The following is a 23,632-nucleotide window of genomic DNA, read 5'->3' on the forward strand; positions in this document are numbered from 1 at the left end:
TTAGAAATGGAGAGAAATTTCCTGATGGTGAGAACAATTAATCAGTGGAACAACTTGCCTCCAGAAGTTGTGAATGCTCCAACACTGGAGGTTTTTAAGAAGATGTTGGATATCCATTGGTCTGAAGTGGTGTAGGGTTTTCTGCCTAAGCAGGGGGTTGGACTAGAAGACCTCCGAGGCCTCTTCCAACTCTGTTATTCTAAATCCCTTCAGAAATTTTGCAGCTTGTCATTTTTAGCTCTTGCAAAGTGCAGGTTTGCGTTCCTTCCAGCCTTCCAGTACAACCTTTGGCGGGGGGGGGGGGGGGGAGAGAGGAAAACCAAATCACATTGCAAATTCCTCTATTTATGTATCCCCGGAGTGAAGGAAATGTTGGAAGTCAGGTCACATTTGGTTTAACTTAAGGTATTTATATGCTCCCCTTCGATAAACAGTATCTTATAAATAAAAGACAAAGCAAAATACATAATTAACCGGGAATGAAATCCAAGGACAGGAGAGAAAGCAGAGCAAGGGCAGAAGAGATGCCCAAGCAGAATTTAGAAGGGGGGGGGGGAGAAAGCTTCGGGGTGATCTCTGACCATTTCAAGCAGATCAACATTTCAAGGTCAATTCAGAGGTCACGCGATTCGTATAAAGTTTGAACCCCCAGATGTTGATGGTTTGGAGACGACTCGCTTTCCAAAAACATCAATTCTTTATTTTTTGTAAGCGCCTAGTGTCACTGAAAAGAAAGCGAGAGAGGAAGGAAGGAAGGAAAGAAATTAAGAAGAGAAAGAAGAAAGAAGAGAAAGAAACAGGAAGGAAATTGAGAAGAGAAAGAAAGAAGGAGGAAGGAAAGGAAAAAAGAAAGGAGGAAAAGAAGAAAGAAAGAAGGAAAGAGAAAGAAAGAGGAAGGAAGGAAGGAAGGAAGGAAGGAAGGAAGTAGGATTTGATACTGTTATCTTATTCCAGTGTACCAAAGGGAGATGGGAATCAATGCCTTTTCTTTCTTTTTATCTTTTTTCTTTCCCCTTTTCCCTTTCCCTTTTTCTCCCTTCTTTTCTTTTCTTCTTTTGTTTTGTATTTTATACTAGCTGATTACCTGGCATTGCCCGAGTATTTATAGACGTTGAGGCATTCGTTTGACAGGGAGTCATTGAGAGGGGCCTTTCTTCCTCCTACTCCCATACCCATCATCCCTGCCCTCTCCCTTCCACCTCCAATGCTCTCCTCTTCCCCGCCCTGTCTACAATCTTGGCACTTTGCCCCAAACCCATCAGGCGCTTTCCCATTGGTCCACTGGAGGGCGAACGTCACAGCTGGCTTCCTAGAGGAAGCTGCGAAGGAACGGACATCACAAACAATTGCTGCTCTAGGATGCCACACTCTCCTTAACAGCCCAGGCGTTCCAGAGTTATGCTGGAACACACAGACACAGAAACACACCCTAGGCGTGTCTTCCCCCCAGTATTTGTTTCCAGAGGGTAAGTCATCTGTGTACCAAGTTTGGTTGAAATTGCTTGAGGCGTTCCAGAGTTATGCTGGAACATACATACATACATACATACATACATACATACATACATACATACATACATACATACACAGCCTTTTAGGATAGATAGATAGATATAGATATAAATATAGATATAGACATATTTACACACACACACACACACACACACACACACACATATCCTGTTTCCCTGAAAATAAGACCTCCTCAAATAATAAGCCCAATGGGGCTTTTGAGCACATGCACTAAAATAAGCCCTCCCCCAAAATAAGACCTCCCTGAAAATATTGCAACACAGAAGCAGCCGCCTCCTGCACCTCAAAAATAATAAGACCTCCCCGAAAATAAGACCAAGTGCTTATTTCAGGAGGTCAAAAGAAAATAAGACCCTGTCTTATTCTTGGGGAAATACGGTATATATAGAAAGAATAGGTAGGTGGGTAGGTAGATAGATAGAGATAGATAGATAGATATAGATTAGAGATGTAGGTAGGTAGGTAGGTAGGTAGGTAGGTAGGTAGGTAGGTAGGTAGGTAGGTAGGTAGGTAGATGAGATTAGAGAGAGATAGAGAGATAGATAGAGAGATAGCTAGAGAGATAATAGAGATAATAGATAGATGATAGATAGATAGATAGATAGATAGATAAATAGATAGAGAGATAGATAGATAGATAGATGAGATTAGAGATAGATAGCTAGAGAGATAAGAGAGATGATAGATAAATAGATAGATGTAGATGGATGGATAAGATGGATAGACAGACAGACAGACAACAGATGAAAGAAAGAAGGAAGGAAGGGGTAGGTAGGTAGATTAGGTAGGTAGGTAGGTAGGTAGGTAGGTAGGTAGGTAGATATAGTAAATAGATTATAAACTAATAAATTAAACAAATACACAAAACATGTACAAACTGTACTGTTTTCCAACATACCTCTGGGTCTACAAGAGACGTATATCAACACAGACGACAAAAGTTACTGCAGATTATTTCTTATCTAAAGGTTGCTTCAAACTAGAATAGATTTCTATGATCTAACTCTTCTTTTTAGCAGATTTTTTTAATTATTATTTTTCCCCTTCTACACCACCTTATAGTCGTTATGTCAACATTGTTATGTCATCATACATGTACATGCATATAATATTTTGCTTCTATATTTACACTCCTTTATACACAGTTCTATATATATTTATATATATTGTTTTTCGGCTTAATTAATGTTATTCCTGTTTTGCAGCCATTTGTACCAATTGTTCCAAATTTCATAATATTCTGACTCTTCTTTATCTTTTAATTTCAGTGTTAATTTGTCCATCTCTGCACAATCCAAAGTTTTTTTTTAATCACTAATTCGTCCGAGGGGATATTATTTTGTTTCCAGCATTGGCTAAATGCTATTCTAGCTGCAGTTAGCAGATATGTTAATATGTACTTAATTTTCTTTGTATATTTCCCTTTGATTATTTCCAGCAGAAAGATTTTCGGGTTTGTATTTTATCTGTTCCCCTGTAATTTCTTGCACCCATTTCCAAATCGACGATGTAACTCTCACTGACAGTATCCTGCCAATGGTTTTCTTGAGAAAGGAAAATAAAGAAATAAATCTCTTTTGTTTTTAAAACTGGCCACCCAGCGACATCTTTGCATCAATGAGATTTGGGAAACGTGAGAATTACTGTAAGTTTTCAGCTTTTTTCACATCTATTGAAGAGAGGGAAAAAAATGCAGTTTAAGGCTGTCTAGACAACTCCTGCCCGCCCATTGCAAACATTCCTGGAAACTGCCTTGAAAATAAATAGACCTAAGTAGGCATTTATAGGCATTTTTGTTTTATTAAGCATTGTTTTTATTATTCCATTTCTTTCCATAACTTAGTCCTCGGCTTACAACAGTTTGTTTAATGACCATTGAAAGATACAAGGGCAATGAAAAAAGTGACCACTATGACCATTTTTCATACGTATGGAAATTGCACCATCCCCGGGATAGTCGTGTGATCAAAATCCAGAGGCTTAGCAACTGACTCGTACTTATGACGGTTACATGGCCTTTGGATTACGGGACTCCCTTTTCCGGCCTTCCGACAAGCAAAGCTGTTGGGGAAGCCAAGTTCCCTTAACGACTGCCTTACTAACTCAACAGCTACAGGGATCCACTGAACAACGGTGTCAGGAAAGGTTGTAAAACGGAGCGGAAATCACTTAACAAATGTCTCGCTTACCCCACAGAAATTTTGGGTCTCAATTGTCATCCTACGTCAAGGAATACCTGTAATATATATCTATATCTATCTATTTCTATATCTATATATCTACCTACCTACCTACCTATCTTCCATCCATCCATCATCTATCTATCTATCTATCTATCTATCTATCTATCTATCTATCTATCTATCTATCTATCATCTATCTATCTATCTATCTATCTATCTATCTATCTATCTATCTATCTAATCTATCTAATCTATCTATCTATCTAATCTATCCATCCATCCATCCATCCATCCATTCCATTGTTATAAGCCAGCCAGAGTAGCTCCACAATGAGATGGGTGGTAAATAAATTAAATAAATAAATAAATAAAACCGATGGAACAGAAGTTGCCTTCGGAAGTTGTAGGAACTTCATCCCTGGAAGCTTTCAAGAAGAGACTGGACTGCCATCTGTCAGAAATGGTGTAGGGTCTCCTAAGCAGGGGGGTTGGACTAGATAACCTAGTTCCAACTCTGTTATTCTGTTATGAGTTTAGATAAATGCCATATATTATTCTGATGCATTTGCGACGTGCGTCAGAAATATTATTTCTCAGCAATGCATATGCTGCCCCGCACATTTGAAGCAATATTTTAAATAACGCCACTAGTCCGCTAAAGTTTATAAACAACAACAGCAGGACAATAACAATATTAACAACAACAAGGAAGTTTTAACTCACCAGCAACATGGCAGAAGTCCCGTTGGGCCGAGACAGATGAATAGACATCTCCGGAAACATTCGGTCAATGCGATTGATCACGTCATCTACGTAGCTACAAGAACAACGCAACACATTAGGGACCGCAGCGACTCAACAATTTGCATTACACATAAAAGAAAGTTAGAAATGGAATAGAAGAAAAGAGAATGTGGAATGGGATGGGATGGGACAGGACGGAATGGAACAGAACACAACACAACAAAATACAATACAATACTAGAAGAGAGAAGAGAATAAGAGAAGAGAATATGGAATAGAATAAAAAATAGAATAGAATATAGAATAGAATATTATAGAATAGAGTAGAATAGAATAGAGTGGAGTAGGGTAGATTAGAGTAGAGTAGAATAGATTAGAGTAGAATAGAATAAGAGAATATGGAATAGAGACGAAAATAGAATATAGAATAGAATATTTAGAATAGAGTAGGGTAAAGTAGAGTAGAATAAGAGAATATGGAATAGAATAGAAAATAGAATAGAATATAGAATAGAATATTATAGAACAGAATAGAGTAGAAGAGAATAAGAAAAGAGAATATAGAATAGACTATAGAAGAGAATAGACTATAGAAGAGAATAAGAGAAGAGAATAAAAATAGAATAGAATATAAAAGAGAAGGGAATATAGAATAGGATAGGATAGAAATAGAATAACAAAGTTGGAAGGGACCTTGGAGGTCTTCTAGTCCAACCCCCTGCTCAGGCACACCCAATTCCCACAACCATTCTTCACATGCTTTAGCCCCTCATCCTCTTTGTTGCTCCTCTCTCCACTCTTTCTACAGCCTCAACAACCTTTTGTATATCATGGCGACCATCGCTGGGTGCAGTATTCCACGCGGGGGTGTGGGGGGTGTCACCAAGCCATTTCTGCATTCCCCAGGGAGGAGGGGAAGCATGTGAACCCCGCACACAAGACAGCAGCCTCTGCGCCCCTAAACTGAACTGCAGGCAACCCAACACCTTCCCTTGCGCTGGCGGTTTTGAGTTTTTCACGCTGGACAGATGGCTTCGTTCTCCAGCCTGACCTGCCTTCAAAACTGGATTTCATCCAGCGATCTTGTGTTAGCGTTATGTTTAGCAGTCCAGGCGCTGTAGAAAGCACATTTCCTCCCACGCAGTTTGTAAGATACAGGCTGTTCATTTTAAAACGCCGCGCATGAAACTCAGCCGCCCTTCTCCTCTGCCCCCCCAAAACACTGCCATGATATAAACTCAAATCTTTTTTTTTTCTTATTTTTATTTTTCAGAAAGGTAAAGATGATGATGACAACGAAAAAGAAAAAGGCAAATGTTGAGGTGGGAAAACCCGAGTCGCTCCTCCCGGCCCTGTCCAGCAATTTATTTTTTTTAAAAAATTTAATTTGTTAATTAAAACAACAAAAAAAATGTTAAAAAGTGGCACGGAGCGTGGTGTGACTTGGAACGCAACCAGGATCTTTGACAGAAACACGTGGTGATTCAAAAGCACGTATTCCGGTGTAGCTTCTTAAATACATTTGCCTGAAGTGGTGCAGGGCTTCCTGCCTAATCAGGGGGTTGGACTAGAAGACCTCCAATGTCCCTTCCACCTCTGTTATTCCATTCCATTCCACTATACCGGTACTCTACTCTATCCCTTATTCTATTCTATTCTCATTCTATTCTACTCTATCCCTTATTCTATTCTAATTCTAATTCTATTCTCATTCTATTCTACTCTATCCCTTATTCTATTCTATCCCTTATTCTATTCTATTCTACTCTCATTCTATTCTACTCTATCCCTTATTCTATTCTCATTCTATTTTACTCTATTCCTTATTCTATTCTATTCTCATTCTATTCTTCTCTATCCCTTATTCTATTCTATCCCTTATTCTATTCTATTCTACTCTCATTCTATTCTACTCTATCCCTTATTCTATTCTATTCTCATTCTATTCTACTCTATCCCTTATTCTATTCTATTCTCATTCTATTCTACTCTATCCCTTATTCTATTCTCATTCTATTCTTCTCTATCCCTTATTCTATTCTATCCCTTATTCTATTCTATTCTACTCTCATTCTATTCTACTCTATCCCTTATTCTATTCTATTCTCATTCTATTTTACTCTATTCCTTATTCTATTCTATTCTCATTCTATTCTTCTCTATCCCTTATTCTACTCTATCCCTTATTCTATTCTATTCTCATTCTATTCTACTCTATCCCTTATTCTATTCTATTCTCATTCTATTCTACTCTATTCCTTATTCTATTCTATTCTCATTCTATTCTACTCTATCCCTTATTCTATTCTATTCTCATTCTATTCTACTCTATTCCTTATTCCATTCTATTACATTCTCATTCTATTCTACTCTATCCCTTATTCTATTCTATTACATTCCATTCTCATTCTATTCTACGCTATCCCTTATTCTACTATCTTCTCTTCTCTCCTCTATATGTGGCCAATTGTACTGCATGGGCCAAAAGAACGTTTGTAATTATTTGTCACCTCCAAATCTATTCCCCACCCCCCAAACAAGAGAACACTAGAATCTTAAAAGGAAAACCCTATATATTTGTGGTCGAATATGCTCAATTAAGTTCATTGAGGTTTCTTAACAGCATTTCAGTGCTACTTCTCTGCCACCCCCCCAAAAAAAGTTCCAAGCGGTTTCAAAGAGTTTATAGAATTACAGAATAACAGAGTTGGACTGGACCTTAGAGGTCTTCTAGTCCAACCCCTTCTTTTCATTAAACTAGACATGCCCAGTTCCTGCAACCGTTCATGGTATGTTTTGGCCTCCAGTCCCCTATCATTTTTGTTGCTCTTCTCTGCACACTTTCTACAGTCCCAACATCTTTTTTTTATAGTGTGGTGACCAAAACTAAATGCAATACTCTAGGTGTGGTCCAGAGGTGGGTTCCTACCAGTTCGCACCTGTTTGGTAGAACCAGTTCGTCAAATCTACCGAACCGGTTAGAAGAGGTTCCACCAGTGGACCCAGAAAGCAGGCCACACCTACAGAAGAGGTTCCAAAATTATTTGAAACCCACCACTGGTGTGGTCTTACTAAATCATCTTCAGCCAACATGTAACAAGGATAAGAACTGAAAAAGTTGGCCTAACTGTACAGTCAGCTTCACAATTAAATATGCCACAACGACCTGCATTTTAAATGCGTTCCATTCTGGAGAAGAAGAAAAAGACGTTTGATGTTGTTGCTCTTGTAAAATAGGTTGAAGAGGAAAAGAAGAACGCTTGAGAACATCAAACAAGGATTGGGAGGACATTTAGGTTAGAGAGAAAATATTATGCGGGATGTTAAACCGAGATACTGACCCTTGCAAAGGTAACCTACCTTAATTGGCTCAGAGGTAAATCATTAGTTGGGTAGATTTTTTCCTCTGTAGGATTTGAACAGCCAAAGTTTAAGAACCTCCCTAATTTATTCCCAAACAGTGGAAAACAGAGTCAAATCTGACTCAACAACAGCATCACGAAAGCAGCCCTGGGGATCGCAAAGTCCTTCACAGTGTTGTGTTAAAGGCAGAAAAATAACACTGATTTCTCTGAACACACATACATACACACATATATTTGGAGATTATTTTGGCTTTTAAAAAGTTTATCAAGATCTAAAATACAGCAAAAGAAATGCTGAGAAAAGGAGGGGAGGAAAAAGAAGGGAAGGGAGGGTCGGGAAAAGGAGGGGAAAACCGAAAGAAAAACATTGACTTTCAACTCTTTATAGCTCGGAGGGATAAGATAAATAGCCTTGACTTTCAACCATTTGCTTACTGACGGTCCAAAGTTACAACGGTGTCAAAAAAGGCGATTCGTGACCATTTTTCACATGACTGTTTCAGCATCCCCGTGGTCACGTGATTGAAATTCAGACGCTTGATGAGCGACTCAAATTTATGACGGTTGCAGTATCCCGAAGTTGGGTGATTACTTTTCGCGATGGGGAAACCAAGATTTCACAGTCACTTATCTGAAATGGTATAGGTTCTCTTTGAGCAAGGGGCTGGAGTAGAAGACCTCTAATGTCCCTTCCAGCTCTGTTCTGTTCTATTCCTAATTCTATTTATATAATTCCAATTATAATTCTATTCTGTTCTATTCCTAATTCTACTATTCTAATTCTCTTCTCTTCTCTAATTCTATTAATTCTAATTCTCTTCTCTTCTAATTCTATTAATTCTAATTCTCTTCTCTTCTAATTCTATTAATTTTAATTCTCTTCTCCCCTCCTCTAATTCTATTCACTCTAATTCTCTTCTCTTCTCTCCTCTCTATTCTAATTCTATTAATTCTAATTCTCTTCTCTTCTAATTCTATTACTTCTAATTCTCTTCTCTTTTCTAATTCTATTAATTCTAGTTCTCTTCTCAATTCTATTACATCTAATTCTCTTCTCTTTTCTAATTCTATTAATTCTAATTATCTTCTTTTGTCCTCTCCTCTCCTCTCCTCTAATTCTATTCACTCTATCTTCTCTTTTCTATTCTAATTCTAATAATTCTTATTCTCTTCTCTTCTAATTCTATTAATTCTAATTCTCTTCTCTTTTCTTCTAATTCTATATTCTAATTCTCTTCTTTTGTCCTCTTCTCTAATTCTATCCACTCTTAATTCTCTTCTCTTCTCTATTCTTTCTATTAATTCTAATTCTCCTCTCTTCTCTTCTAATTCTATTAATTCTATTAATTCTAATTCTCTTCTCTTCTAATTCTAATTCTCTTCTCCTCTCCTCTATTCTATTGTAATTCTATTAATTCTAATTCTCTCCTCTTCTAATTCTAGTCTCTTCTAATCTCTTCTCTTGTCCCCACCCCTCCTCTAATTCTATTCACTCTAATTCTCCTCTCCTCTCCTCTATTCTATTGTAATTCTATTAATTCTAATTCTCTCCTCTTCTAATTCTATTAATTCTAATACTCTTCTCCTCTCCTCTATTCTATTCTAATTCTGTTAATTCTAATTCTCTTCTAATTCTCTTCACCACTGTAGTGATTCACTTAACCACGGTGGGCAGAAAGATTGTCAAATGGGGCAAAACTGACTTAACATCTGTCTCGCTTAGCAACAGGAATTTTGGCCTCAGCTGAGGTCGTAAATCAAGGACGACCTGTGGTTAAAATGCTTATTAATTTTTTCCCCCCCCCCCCCCCTGTGCTTTCAGAGGTGACGTGAGAGCCCCCTGCCAAAAATATATATCGGTAACGGTAAACACAGCTTACTTCAAGGGGGAAAAAACGGCTGTTTAATATACCATGAATAGCCCGTTCTCTTAAAATCCCATTACCAGTCACAGAGTTCAGGATAGGATACGTTCCTTTTCAATTCCTTCCTCTGAAGGAATTAGTGTCAGTTTTCCGTCAATAGGCCGAAAATGTTTTGCACGCTTAGATGGGTTTCCAGTAATGTCTGCGGAGCCGGTTCATGCTTTCTTGACTCCTGATCGCAGTGACATTTGACTTAAAAATAAATAAATTATAGGAAAGCAAGCTTCTTTTTTTTCTTTTCCTTTTTGGCTGGGTTGGCGCATGCATTAAATTCTAAGGCTGCCTTCCCGAAGTTCAGCAAGGCTTGCTGGGCGATGCCCCAAACGCTTTCAATTATATTGCAGAATGGCCTGCTTCAATTAATTAATTAATTGTTCTAAGCGCCGAACCGAGCTGGTTTGCAGCTGCTTCTGATAAGGATGACAAACAATAATCATAATAATAATAATAAAGAAATCTCTGGCAGCAAAGCGTGGGAAATAGACCCCCGGTCCGCAGTAAAGATTAAATTGCAAACGGCTACAGTAATTGTGGCATTAAATATTAAAATATCCCCAGCAAAGCCATCCCTGGTAACAGAGGGGAAAGGCTGAGGGTTCTCCAATCACACGTTATCGATTCAAGACAACAGAGTTGGAAGGGATTTTGAAGGTCTTCTAGTCCCTGCTCAGGATTCAGCCGGTGTTCTGACCGAGGCTTCCCGAGAGCATGAAGCAAACTCCTTGTCCTGACAAAAACCCCTTTTATTAACTGACTGTGAATTCTGTTCATCCACATCTAGGAAAGTCTTTCCAGGGAGGATTTACGGTCACAGACCTTATCTGGCTTGGAGAGCTGCCAGGCCGATATAACGAACCAATTAAGTGAACTCGTGGTCTCCTGCAAACTCCACTCCCCTTTCGCTCCTCTTTTATTTCCTCCGGAAGGGGCCATTCATCATCCACCTGTGGCCTTACTCCCAAGTCGACCCTTGTTCTTTAGCTGTTATCTTCGTCTGGCAACTCTGTGCATGTGCACACTGGGAACAGGCTCCAGCTGTTCTTCTGCCTCACTGATGTCTCACTCCGAAGGCAGCTGAGAACTGTCAGACGGCCCTGGCCCCCTCTCTGCCTCTGACAAAGAGCCCTCATCCGAGCCTTCCCCAGACTCCAGGACTGGCCCATCTTCCTCCCCAACCTCCTCACTGTCCGAATCTGCTCCAGCTCAGCTGGCCACTGGCAGGCCACAATACCCCCTTCTCATTTCCTGCGAATAGTTGCAGGGTTGAACAACACAATCTTTCCCAAAATTAAGACTGGAATATAGCCCTTAACTTACAACCACGACAGGACCCAAAATTTGTGTTGCACAGTGAGACAGTTATTAAGTGAGCTTTGGCCCATTGCCACCGTTGTTAAGCGGACCGCTGCGCTTGTTAAATTAGCAACGTGGTTGTTAAGTGAATCTTGACTCTGCTTCTCAAGAGGTCGCAAAAAGGGATAAATGTGACCCCAACCCTAACAACCCTAACCCTAACCCTGACCGTCATATATATGAGCCCGCTGCTAAGTGTCTGAATTTGGGTCATGCTGACCATGGGGACGCGGCAAGAAAATAAATTGCTAAAGGTGAAAAACAGGCGCGTGCCCCTTTTTTTAAGTACCGTCGCAACTTCGACAAGTCACTAAGCAAGTCGAGGGCTACTTGAAAAAGCTCCAGTCGACATGCCCATGTAGCTACCAAGAGCTGAGTTCTATTGATTATTGACGGGTTATGAAATTCATACGCCCTCCGAGAGACGACTCTGGGTGTTGCTGGGCGAGCATGGACACTCAACCACCCCTACGTCAGAGGTCGCGCAGGTGCCTTGTGCTCTGCACGCATGCGCAATTGGCCCGGTATGGAACAGGGGCGAGAGGGCCAAACGAGGCATCATACCAGTACAGTGGCCGTTGCTCCCGAATACTACTGGTATCGCCATACTGGCCGGAACTCACCACTAAAACAACCTTATTGCAACCTTAGCATGAAAGCTAACCTTAAATTTGAGATTTGTGGGCTTCCTTTCTTCCAACCTCTTCTGAGTGCAATTTTAAAAAAAAAAAAAAAAAAAACTGTTGTTCCTGGCTCCGAGTGTGCTAAACACTCGTGTTTCGACCCAGTGCCAGGTCTCTCTCCGCGGATGGCAGCGAGGGATCACATTTCGGTAGCACCAGCATTTAACTCGCACATCCGGAACTCTTCCTAGCTGTGGTTGGACGAAGGAACTGAATAAATCTTGATTATGCTCTTAGACAGCACAAGGACAAACAAAGGCATAAGGTAAGCAGAAAATATAGGAGGCTGTCTCCCTTTCGGCAGCCTCGTTTGATGACTGTGTGAGTATATTTATTACAGGATGCAGAAGGAGAGAGTTGGGAGGGACCCTGGAGGTCTTCTAGTCCAACCCCCTGGCAGGAAACTCTACATTGCTGCAGACTGAACAAGCTTCTTGAATGAGATCCTTATTATTATTCCTTTCCGTTCTGATCAGTTAAGAGAATAAGAGTTGGAATGGACCTTGTAGGCAGAGGTGGTATTCAGCAGGTTCTGAGATGTTCTGCAGAACTGGTAGCGGAAATTTTGAGTAGTTCGGAGAACCGGCAAATGCCACCTCTGGCTGGCCCCGCCCCCATCTATTCTCTGCCTCCCGAGTCACGGCTGAATGGGAGGAAATGGGGATTTTGCAGTATCCTTCCCCTGCCATGCCACACCCACCAGGCCACACCCACAAAACCAATAGTAAAAAAAAATTGAATCCCACCACTGCCTTGGAGGTCTTCTAGTCCAACCCCTTGCTCAAGCAGAAGACCCTGTGCCTGTTTCAGACAAGTGGTTGTTTAGTTTCTTCTTAAGTTGGTTTAACTTAATTCTTAAGTTAAACGAAATGTGACCTGACTTCCAACGTTCCTTCACTCCGGGGCTACATAAATAGAAGTATTTGCAATGTGATTTGATTTTTTTTTCCCTGCCAAAGGTTGTACTGGAAGGAACGCGGACCTGCACTTTACAAGAGCTAAAAATGACAAGCTGTAAAATTTCTGAAGAGATTTAGAATAACAGAGTTGGAAGGGGCCTCGGAGGTCTTCTAGTCCAACCCCCAGCTTAGGCAGGAAATCCTACACCACTTCAGACCAATGGATATCCAACATCTTCTTAAAGAACTCCAGTGTTGGAGCATTCACAACTTCTGGAGGCAAGTTGTCCCACTGATTAATTGTTCTCACTGTCAGGAAGTTTCTCCTTAGTTCTAAGTTGCTTCTCTCCTTGATTAGTTTCCACCCGTTGCTTCTTGGTCTACACTCAGGTGCTTTGGAGAATAGCTTGACTCCTTCTTCTTTGTGGCAACCCCTGAGGTATTGGAACACTGATATCATGTCACCCCCTTACAGAAAGTAGAGGTTTTCGGGACCCATAAAATCCTGCTCTGAAGTCCTCCCCCCACCCCCTCCAATAGAATCTCAGAATTTGGAGTGATTTTACAGAAAATACCAGAAGCCCTTGAACAACTGATAAAACACAGTTTTAATACTTCCACCAAAACTTTCTGCACCGTGCCAAGTCCCATATAACAAATCGCAGGAAAATACACGCTCGTTCAAATGACCACATTCAGAAGGGTAAAGCTGAGAAACCGAAAGAAGGAGAAATGAGAAATCAGGAGCAGGCTCCACCCAGGTTGAGATTTTGGAGGAAAAAAAACGTTGGGAGTGGGCAAACCTTAATAAGCAATTTTTTTAAAAAAAATCTATTAGTTTCAACACAACTTGCAGATTTACACCTTCTTGACGGGAGGGGGGGGGTGTTTCCTGCCGCCATTACTACCAGTTCAGCTGCCAAAAAAATTTGCGCACGTGCGCATTTGCACTTAAAACAGTCTGTGCATGTGCACGACATTAAAAGGGGGGGGGATTTCATTTTTTTCACTAAAGATTGCTCTGCGCATGTGCAGAAGAGAAATTCAAGATGGCGCCACCGAGGATAGAACCGGTCCAGTTACGTGTCCGGCGGAGTTACTACCTATTCGGCCCAACCGCACCATACTGTACCGGCAGGAACCCACCTCTGCTTCTTGAAATAGAACAGGAAGGTGGAGACAGGAAGAGAAAAATTGAGAGAATATCCATCTGATTAATGGCAATTAGAAAAATCAATCCCATTAAAGCGGGGTGGGGGGGGGACGACGTATTGGTTGATCTGGACTGCTGAAGGACCGAAACGTTCAAACGGAGATGAGAATTCCGCTTGATTTAAAGAGAAGAGGATTTCATGGAGGCTGGGAGGACCCTCATCTGTCACGGCTCTTTCAGACAGATGATCGGATGGGGGGGGACGGGAAGGGAATTTGCTGACCGCCGAATCCAGACTCCGTATAAGCAATTTGGCACTGGAACAAAGAAGAGTGAATTCTGCAGACTGCAACTTGGCAAAACGAGAGACCGGGAAAGGAGTAGCGCCCATTAAGTCTTGCCCGTGTTTTCTCCGTGGCATACCCTATCTGTGTCAGAATACAGCACCCATAATCCCCGAAGCGTCTGACGAAAAGGGCAAGAGAGCTGGTTTGGTCTGGTGGTTAAGGCGCCAAGCTAGAAACTGGGAGACTGGCCAGGCCGGTCACCAAAAGATGGGGAGTTCTAGCACTGCCTTAGGCATGAAAGCTGGCTGGGTGACTTTGGGCCAATCACCAGGGGATGGGGAGTTCTACTCCCGCCTTAGGCATCCCCAAGGTCACATGATCAAAATTGGCAACTGGCGTGTCTTTATGACTGTTGCAGTGTTTCCGGGGATCACATCTTTCGCGACCTTCGAACGGGCGAAATCAAGGGGGAAGGCTGATTCACTTAACAGCCGTGTCACTAACTTAACCGCTGCGGCACTTCCCTTAACAAGGGTGGCGAGAAAGCTCGTAAAACGGGCTTGGAACCCTGACACTGGGGAGGCATGGACTGAAACCAACTGGAGTTGGGATTGTGATCTGGTTGGGCCATGTGACGGACATGTGGACTGAGGGGGGGAGCTACTTTTGAGTTTTAATTTGGGTGAGGAAAACCTCGGGACCTTCAGAAACATCGGGTTTTCACCAGATGTGCCAATATGATATGCCCAATAAATTTGGACTTTTGAAGAGCACCTTGGTGGCAGAGTTCTGTTGGCATTGGGTCTGTTACTTGGAACCCCGACACGCTGGGCTCGTACGTTGAGGAGTCACCTGTAAACTGCACCAAAGGTTTATGAAAGGAAGGGTAATTAACAGCCCTTCGCGCGCAATCCGATTAGGGCTGGAAAATGGTGCCAGCTTAATTGGACGATTCAGTTCCAAAGAGGGACAAACAGCGTCGCTGATGCCTCCCAAGAGGGAAATTAGACGGAGAGACAAGGAGAGGATGGTTTTTGTCAAGGCCTTCATCAATCAAGTCTTCTTCGCGGTGTTTGTTACGCTGGCTTCGATTCAAGTGCTCCAGAATTGGCAGCTGGGACGTACCTGGGATGTTTCTATCCTCTTGTTTTTTATTTTTTTTAAAGGCAGGGTGAATAATGAACCTTGAAACACTCGCGTCCCTGCGCGGAATTATCAAGGAAGGATGATAGGGCAATCGGGGAGGGGGGAAGAGGAAATTTTGCTTATTACCCAGTGAGGGAGGGAGTAAACGGGCGTCCGTCGGAACCCAGGCGAGGAAGGAATCAAATTGAGGGAAACGAATCCGTGATTTGGGAACAAGCAGCCCACTTGGGGAACCGGCTTAGAGCGGCTCTGTAAAAAATGTTAATATTGTTTTCCAATATCCTGCCGAAGGAAGAAATCCGAGCGCGAGCCTGCAAAAAAAATCTACTTCTCAACCGCACGCACATACCAACCCCCCACCTCACCCCCCGCAAAAGATTGGTCAGTTCTCATGGAGACTCGGACAAAAATAGCTCCCTCGTTTTTCAGAGTTCTCCGACTTGCATGCAGAGAGATTAAGCTCAACACTAAAGTGAGATTCAGGAGTCAATAACGGAGGATACTGTTCTGACCTAGACTTCCCCAGAAGCACAAAGCTGAGTCCTCGTCCTGATAAACCCCTTTTATTTAATCGACAGTGAATTCCTCTCCCGCAAAGTCCTTCCTCTCCCACCGTCTTTCAAGATAGTTCACAATTACTAACCTTGATCAGGTTTGGAGAGTGGCCAGGCCGATATCTTTCAGACTCCGCAATATTTGGCAAGAATGCAGAAAGGAACTAATTGTCTCTCCTGCAAACTCCACTCCCCTTTCGCTCCTCTTTTATTCACTATCGGAGAGGCCATTCACTGTCCACCTGTGGCCTTACTCCCAAGTCGACCCTTGTTCCTTAGCTGTTCCCTTCGTCTGGCAGCTCTGTGCATGCGCAAATTGGGAACAGGCTCCAGCTGTTCTTCTGCCTCACTGATGTCTGACTCTGAAGGCAGCTGATAATTGTCGGACGGCTCTGGCCCCCTCTCTGCCTCTGAAACAGAGACCTCGTCAGAGCCTTCCCCAGACTCCAGGACTGGCCCATCTTCCTCCCCAACCTCCTCACTGTCTCAATCCGCTGGGAGCTGACGAGCCGCAACAGATAAGCGGTTTACAAAGTCAGCATATGGGAAGTTAGCTTATGACCACAGATTTGAGCCCCAAATCGATGTGGCTGAGTGTGATGTTTGTCAAGTGCGTTTTGCCCCCATTTCAGGACTTCTCGGGTGAAGGTTGTTAAGTGAATCCCTGCATGTTAAGTGAATCTGACTTCCCACGTCAACTTTGCTGGTGAGAAGGTTGCAAAAGATGATCCCATGAGCCTGGGATCACAGCAGCTGTCCTGAATATGAGTCAGTGTTCAAGTATTTGAAAGTACATGACAGTGAATTACATGACCCACAGGGGGTTCCTGAAATGGTCGTAAGTGTGAAGAATGGTCATAAATCCCTTTTTTTCAATGCTGAGGTAACTTCGAATGGTGGCTAAGCGAACTTTTGTTAAGTCAAGGACTGTTTGTCTTGCCCCCAGAAAACGGGGTCCTCATTTATTCACCTCCCCTTACAGAGCGGGGCTACAAATAGTTGTAAGCTGACATACCTTTCCATTAAATAACTTTTACAGATAAATCCATAGGGGTGGCATCGTAGCTCGAATGTGTCTTCTGCCGAAGCCACATCAGCCATCTGTTAATCGATAATGGCAGAAGAAAATGTATATTTTTCTGATATTTTTTTTAACAGAAGCTTGTCTTTTTCTTTTTTTAAACAAATTTTAACCAAAACGTTAGCAGGCTGTAACCTTTAAAAGTCGGGAAAATCTCCCAAGAATGCAAAACAGTCTTAGCAGCTTAAAAGGTTCAGAGCTGCTTCTATCGATTGCAACGTCGTTTTCTGAGGAAAATTGACAATTTATCGGAGTTGTGAGTGTGCGCGTGGGGGCGTAACTAGGCTGTGTGTCTTTTTCCTTGAGAGTAATGTCAGAAGAAGAGTCTGTTGCAAACAGATGTTAACGGCTGAGTTTGAAAAGCCCTCATTCATTAAGGCTGTGTGACGTTTTCCAATCCATTTCGGAAACATGGCTGGGGGGGGGAGGGAGGGAGAGGGAGAGGGAGGGAGAGAGAGGGGGGGGCTTTCTTACAAGACGTTTCATGACCCAACTAGATAATGTCATCAGGGCTAGTAAGGAGAGTGCTGGTAAGGAGGATAAAGAGTGCTTACTAACCCTGATGATGTTATCAAGTTCTAGTCTTTCCTTAGGCATTAAAGTCAGCTGGGTAACTTTGGGCCAATCACCAGGAGGGGGTGAGTTCTAGTCCCACTTTAGGCCTGAATGCCAGCTGGGCGACTTTGGGGCAATCACCAGAAGAACAGTGAATTCTAGTTCCACGTTAGGCATAAAAGCCGGCTGGGTGACTCTGGGCCAATCACCAGGAGACTGGGAGTTCTAGTTCTTCCTTAGGCATTAAAGTCGGCTGGGTGACTCTGGGCCAATCACCAGAAGACTGGGAATTCTAGTTCTTCCTTAGGCATTAAAGTTGGCTGGGTGACTCTGGGCCAATCACCAGGGGTCTAGGAGTTCTAGTTCTTCCTTAGGAATTAAAGTCGGCTGGGTGACTCTGGGCCAATCACAAGGGGTCTAGGAGTTCTAGTTCTTCCTTAGGCATTAAAGTTGGCTGGGTGGCTTTGGGTCAATCGTCAGGAGACTGGGAGTTCTAGTCCTGCCTTAGGCATTAAAGTTGGCTGGGTAACTTTGGGTCAATCACCAGGAGATTGGGAGTTCTAGTCCTGCCTTAGGCAGGAAAGCCAGCTGGGTGATTTTGGGTCAGTCACTCTCTCTTAGCCCAGCCTACCTTACAGGGTTGTTGTTGCTGTGGAGAAAAACAGGAGGCAAAAGAAGCATTAGGTAGGTTCCCTGCCTGGAGTTATTTATAAAAATAACAACATCTGGTCACAAATAAATAAACAAATGTGATAATAAAAAAAAAAGTAAAATCCACTGATCCTTCCGTGTCCTTCCCACCCTGGTCTTAAACCTCACATTCCTCCTCCAGCACCGCTTGGTCCCCTGACCAATGTGGGACTTGACACACAGAGATTAAAAATGCCTCTTGCACGAGGCTCCCTGCTCCAAAGATGCTATTAGTCCATTTGCAATTCTATTAAGACAAAAAGGGCTGCGCTTTCCAGATGAATGATCTTGTTCCTGAGAAATCGCTGATACAGCTGGGAGCTGCGAGCCAGACAATTTTATAAGTCATAATTCAGAGACATATTTGCCCATCCAAAATAAATAAAAGCTTCCGTAGTAATGCTGGCCGGGAGTCGGACCAGAACAAAAATGACAAAAGCTTGCGGAGAGGGATGGAGCTGTAAAAAAATCCACCAAGTTATCCATTAGCCCTCGACTCACAAATATCCATTTAGCCATTCTTTGAAGCGATAAAAGTGATTTATGACCCGTCCTCGCACTTACGACCGTCAGAGACACACAATGAAAATCCAGACTGGCCAACCAGCGTGTTTTTACTGTGGTTGCCACATCCTGGGCTCATCTAGGCATCATCTGCGACCCTCGCAGCTGACTTAGCAGTTAGACTTATATACCGCTTCATAGGGCTTTCAGCCCTCTCTAAGCGGTTTACGGAGTCAGCATATTGCCCCCACAGTCTGGGTTCTCATTTTACCCACCTCGGAAGGATGGAAGGCTGAGTCAACCTTGAGCCGGTGAGATTAGAACCGCTGAACTGCAGATAACAGTCAGCTGAAGTGGCCTGCAGTACTGCACCCTAACCACTGCGCCACCTTGGCTCTGACGAGCAAAGTCAATTGGAGAAGACGGATTCGCTTAACGACGTGATTCATTTAACCGCTGCAGTGATTCGCATGGCAACCGTGGCACAACATTGTCATAACCTTGGGAACTCGCTTAAAACTGACTTGCTTACCAACAGGAATTCTGGTGTCAGTTGTGGTTGAGGGCTACTTATCACATCCCTGTGGAGTCTGGAAAATTCTCACCATAATTATCCCAAGGATTGCCTTTTAACAGATTAACAGAGTTGGAAGGGATCTTGTAGGTCATCTAGTCCAACCCCCGTGCCCAAGAAGGAGACCCTACACCATTTCTGACAGACGGCAGTCCAGTCTCTTCTTGAAAGTTTCCAGGGATGAAGCTCCCACAACTTCTGAAGGCAACTTCTGTTGATTGTTCTCACTGTCAGAAAAATTCCTCCTCATTTCCAGGTTGAATCTCTCCTGGATCAGTTTCCATCCATTCTTCCTTGTCTGGCCTTCAGGTGCTTTGGAAAATAGCTTGATCCCCCCTCTCCTCTCTGTGGCAGCCCTTCAAATATTAGAAGATGCTATCCTGTCTCCCCTGGTCCTTCTCTTCTCTAGACTAGCCATGCCCAGTTCCTGCAACCGTTCATCGTGTGTTTTAGCCTCCAGTCCCCTAATCATCCTGGTTGCTCTTCTCTGCGCTCTTTCTAGGGTCTCAACAGGATGCAATACTCTAGGTGTGGTCTTACTAAGGCTTTATAGAGTGGTATTAGTACCTCACTCGATCTAGATTGAATCCCTCTGTTAATGCAGGATAGGCTTTTTTTGGCTGCCGCTGCACACTACTGGCTCAAATTTAACTGGTTTAACTGGTTGTCCACTAAGACAGGACCTCAGGGACCACTAAATCCATAATTTTAAATCCTGCGGACCACTAATAAGAATTTTTTAAAAAGATAAATAGCATTTAGTGCAATATTTTAAAAAATGCAAATAATTTTTCTGCGGACCACCAAAATTTTCTCACGGACAGTTGCTTGGTGATTGCTTCACTAAGACTCCAAGATCCCTCTCGCAATTACTTGGAACCGCCTAATTATTCTAGTAGGATTCTCTAACCCATTCTCACAAGCTCACGACCCATAGTAGAGGACTGGCAGAGCCTGAGGGCAGAGTCAAAAGAGGAATCAACTTGGAATCCCTACGCAGCCACAAGTGACTACAGCCCACACACCTGTTAGATGTCAAGGTCTCGTCAAACATGATGGACGAACATCACATAAGCAGGAGAAAGAAATCAATTTGACTGGAATTTAATGTGTCGCCTTGGTCTTTCACCCCCGGCATATACCGTGTTTTCCCGAAAATAAGACAGGGTCTTATTTTCTTTTGACCCCCCAAATAAGCACTTGACCTTATTTTCGGGGAGGTCTTATTATTTTTGAGGTGCAGGAGGAGGCGAGCGTGGTCACCTCAGGGCTGCTGCTGTATTGCAATATTTTCAGGAAGGGCTTATTTTAGTGCATGTGCTCAAAAGCCCCACTGGGCTTAGTATCCGGGGAGGTCTTATTTTCGGGAAAACAGGGTACCTATTATCAGTAGCTGCTGCCACTAGTTGTACCAGCAATGCAACTTGAACCCTTGACGGGTGATCAGTGGCATCTCGTAGCCACTCAAATCTCTCCAAAGGTGTTGAATTCGGAGTACATTGCAAATCTGGGGAGGAAGTTTGGCAGAACGTATTGTATTGTATTGTATTAACGTGCCCGAAATCCAGAGAGTCGGTCCACCTAGCCATTGTACTAACTCCCCCTATTTAAGATTGCCGTTAGAATTCAGCGTGAAAACATTGACTGGCTGATACTCAAGCTGTTGGGTTACTTAATGCATCCTCTGCAGAAAATTATGTAGCAATGACTTCAAAGGCGGCTGGGGATGAGGTGGTGTTTATTGAAAAAGCAATCTGTGCTCCTTTTGGACATCAATGATTATTGCTAAGTGTCCAAAATCCCTTTCTTTTCTTTTTACAAAAAAAAAAGAGCAAAGTGCATAAGCTTGCGATTTTCGCAGAGATCGCTAGGACTGACCATATTTTTCGGAGTATAAGACGCACCTTAGTTTTTGGGGAGGAAAATAAGAAAAAAAAAGATTCTGTCTCTGCCTACCAGCATCTGTGGGATTCATCTGGCTGGCGTCCTGTCAGTATGTGAGAGAGTCGAGGGCTGTTTGGAAACGAACAGTATTTGCTGTGTGAGAAACAAGGAAGGTGAAGCAAGGAGCCTGGGCGTGGCTTGTTCTGTACTAAAGCTGCAGGCTGTGCTGATCTCTGAAACTAAAATTGAAAGTGAAACTTCTCTCCTCTGCTGAATTACCACCTTGGAAAACCTGATTTTGGTATTGCATATTTATTTCATGTGTTATGTTATATATAAAGAGATGCTATTGAATCCTGCTGAATCAGGATTAATTGTGTGTGCTTTCTAAATGTGATTGCCGCTGCAAACTTTGACATGTCCTTGCAGCAAATAGCGAACAGCCAGGTCAGCTTCAGAACATTATTGCAGTCGGATTCAAAAGGAGCAGCTGATTGACAGGTGGATCAGCCTCCAGTCAGCTGTCCCAGGCTACAGGGATTGCCAGAGACCATCGCCTCCTCGATGCCTCGCGTTCATTTTTGGCTACATTCGGTGTATAAGACGCACCCAAATTCTCATCCTCTTTTGGGGGAGGGGGAATATGTCTTATACTCCAAAAAATACGGTAATCAAGATTTAATCGCAGCTATCTTCAACTTCTGCCCCATCGCTTCCAACTGGCGATGTAGTTTTCTTGACATTTGAAGGGAGAAGACAAGAAACTTCAGGGGAACAGCGAAGTCACGAAGATATAACAAAATCTTGAAAGTACAGATCGCTCGCTGTCTCTTTTTGCAGCCTGATTTCAGTTAGGATGGATCCTTTCTCTGTTTCGTCCTCTGCCTGTTATGCAGCTGCAGGCTCCACACGCCCTTATCAGACGGTTCCCAAGGCACCGGCTCTTTCCCCATCAGTTGTTAAGTTAGTCACACGGTTGTTAAGTGAATCTTGCTTCCCCATGGACTCTGCTGGTCAGGAGGTCGCAAAAGGGGATCGTGTGACCCCAGGACCCTGCAACCATCATAAATACTAAAGCAACGGTCGTAAGTTCAGAACTCTACCTGTACTAAGCCCTGGATGTAACCCAACGTAGCTGAGGATGAACTGAATGGTGGGGTTTTTATCCAAAGAATTTTTTATTTTTTTATTCTCTTACATACCCTTTTAAGAAGAACACAGTGGTTATTCTTCTTTACATTTATCATTCTTATACATTTATTATTTCATTTAATAAGTTATAATGTAGAGTTTGGGTTGCTTTATTTACCATCCCTTCCTCCTTTTGTAACACCTCCTTATTTTCCCTTTCTTTTCTCCCTCCCTCCCTTCTCTGCTTTCTTCTTTCCTCCTCTTCTTCCCCTTCCTTCTTCCCTTCCTCCTACTCCTGCTCTTCCCTTTCCTACCCTCTCTCCTTCTTTCTCTCCCTTCCACCCCCCTCTCCTTACCTCTTTCTTCTTTCCCTCCTCTCCTTTCCCTTCCTTCTTCCCTTCCTCCTACTCCTGCTCTTCCCCTTCCTACTCTCTCTCCTTCTTTCTCTCCCTTCCACCCCCCTCTCCTTACCTCTTTCTTCTTTCCCTCCTCTCCTTCCCCTTCCTTCTTCCCTTCCTCCTACTCCTGCTCTTCCCCTTCCTACTCTCTCTCCTTCTTTCTCTCCCTTCCATCCTCCTCTCCTTACTTCTTTCTTCTTTCCCTCCTCTCCTTCCCCTTCCTTCTTCCCTTCCTCCTAACTCCTGTTCTTCCCCTTCCTACTCTCTCTCCTTCTTTCTCTCCCTTCCATCCTCCTCTCCTTACTTCTTTCTTCTTTCCCTCCTCTACTTCCCCTTCCTTCTTCCCTTCCTCCTACTCCTGCTCTTCCCCTTCCTACTCTCTCTCCTTCTTTCTCTCCCTTCCACCCCCTCTCCTTACCTCTTTCTTCTTTCCCTCCTCTCCTTCCCCTTCCTTCTTCCCTTCCTCCTACTCCTGCTCTTCCCCTTCCTACTCTCTCTCCTTCTTTCTCTCCCTTCCATCCTCCTCTCCTTACCTCTTTCTTCTTTCCCCCGTCTTCCTTTCTTTCTCTCCTCCTCTCTCCCTTTCTTTTTCTATTATTGTTGATGTATATTTCAATACTCAGTTTATGCTTCCTTGGGATGGTATTTCCGCCAACCCAAATATAATTTAGTATCATTTCTTATTCCCTTACCTTCGCTAGTCTACCCTGGTTATGTTTAGCTGAATGGTGATTTAAAGGGTCAAAGTGGACCCAGACTTAAAGGCTCCATCTAAGTTTGCTGTATCAAGATGAGGTTTGCACGCTGACTTTCTCTTTCTGAAATTCCACCTACGGGGCGAAATGTCAAGGAGTCATACATCAACCTGCACTTATCAGGAAGAGCTGACAGTGAGCAGATCACCTTCCCAAAAAGGGATTTTAAAACGAAGGGCGGAAGGAGGGATTCCTTCCATGCTTCTGATGCCCCATGAATTTTGAATGCGCCCTG

The 23,632-nt window shown here is 42.9% G+C and overlaps 1 protein-coding gene across 1 annotated transcript in view; it reads right to left on the reverse strand.

Moving 5' to 3' along the window:
- The window catches only part of MED27 (mediator complex subunit 27), an 83,545-nt gene that overhangs the window by 12,711 nt on the left and 47,202 nt on the right, over positions 1–23,632 (reverse strand). The window contains exon 4 of the mRNA XM_032232452.1: positions 4,440–4,533. Within this exon, the coding sequence (XP_032088343.1) occupies positions 4,440–4,533 (94 nt within the window). The remainder of the gene's footprint in view (positions 1–4,439; positions 4,534–23,632) is intronic.

Source organism: Thamnophis elegans, chromosome 16 (assembly GCF_009769535.1).
Source record: "Thamnophis elegans isolate rThaEle1 chromosome 16, rThaEle1.pri, whole genome shotgun sequence".
NCBI lineage: Eukaryota > Metazoa > Chordata > Lepidosauria > Squamata > Colubridae > Thamnophis > Thamnophis elegans.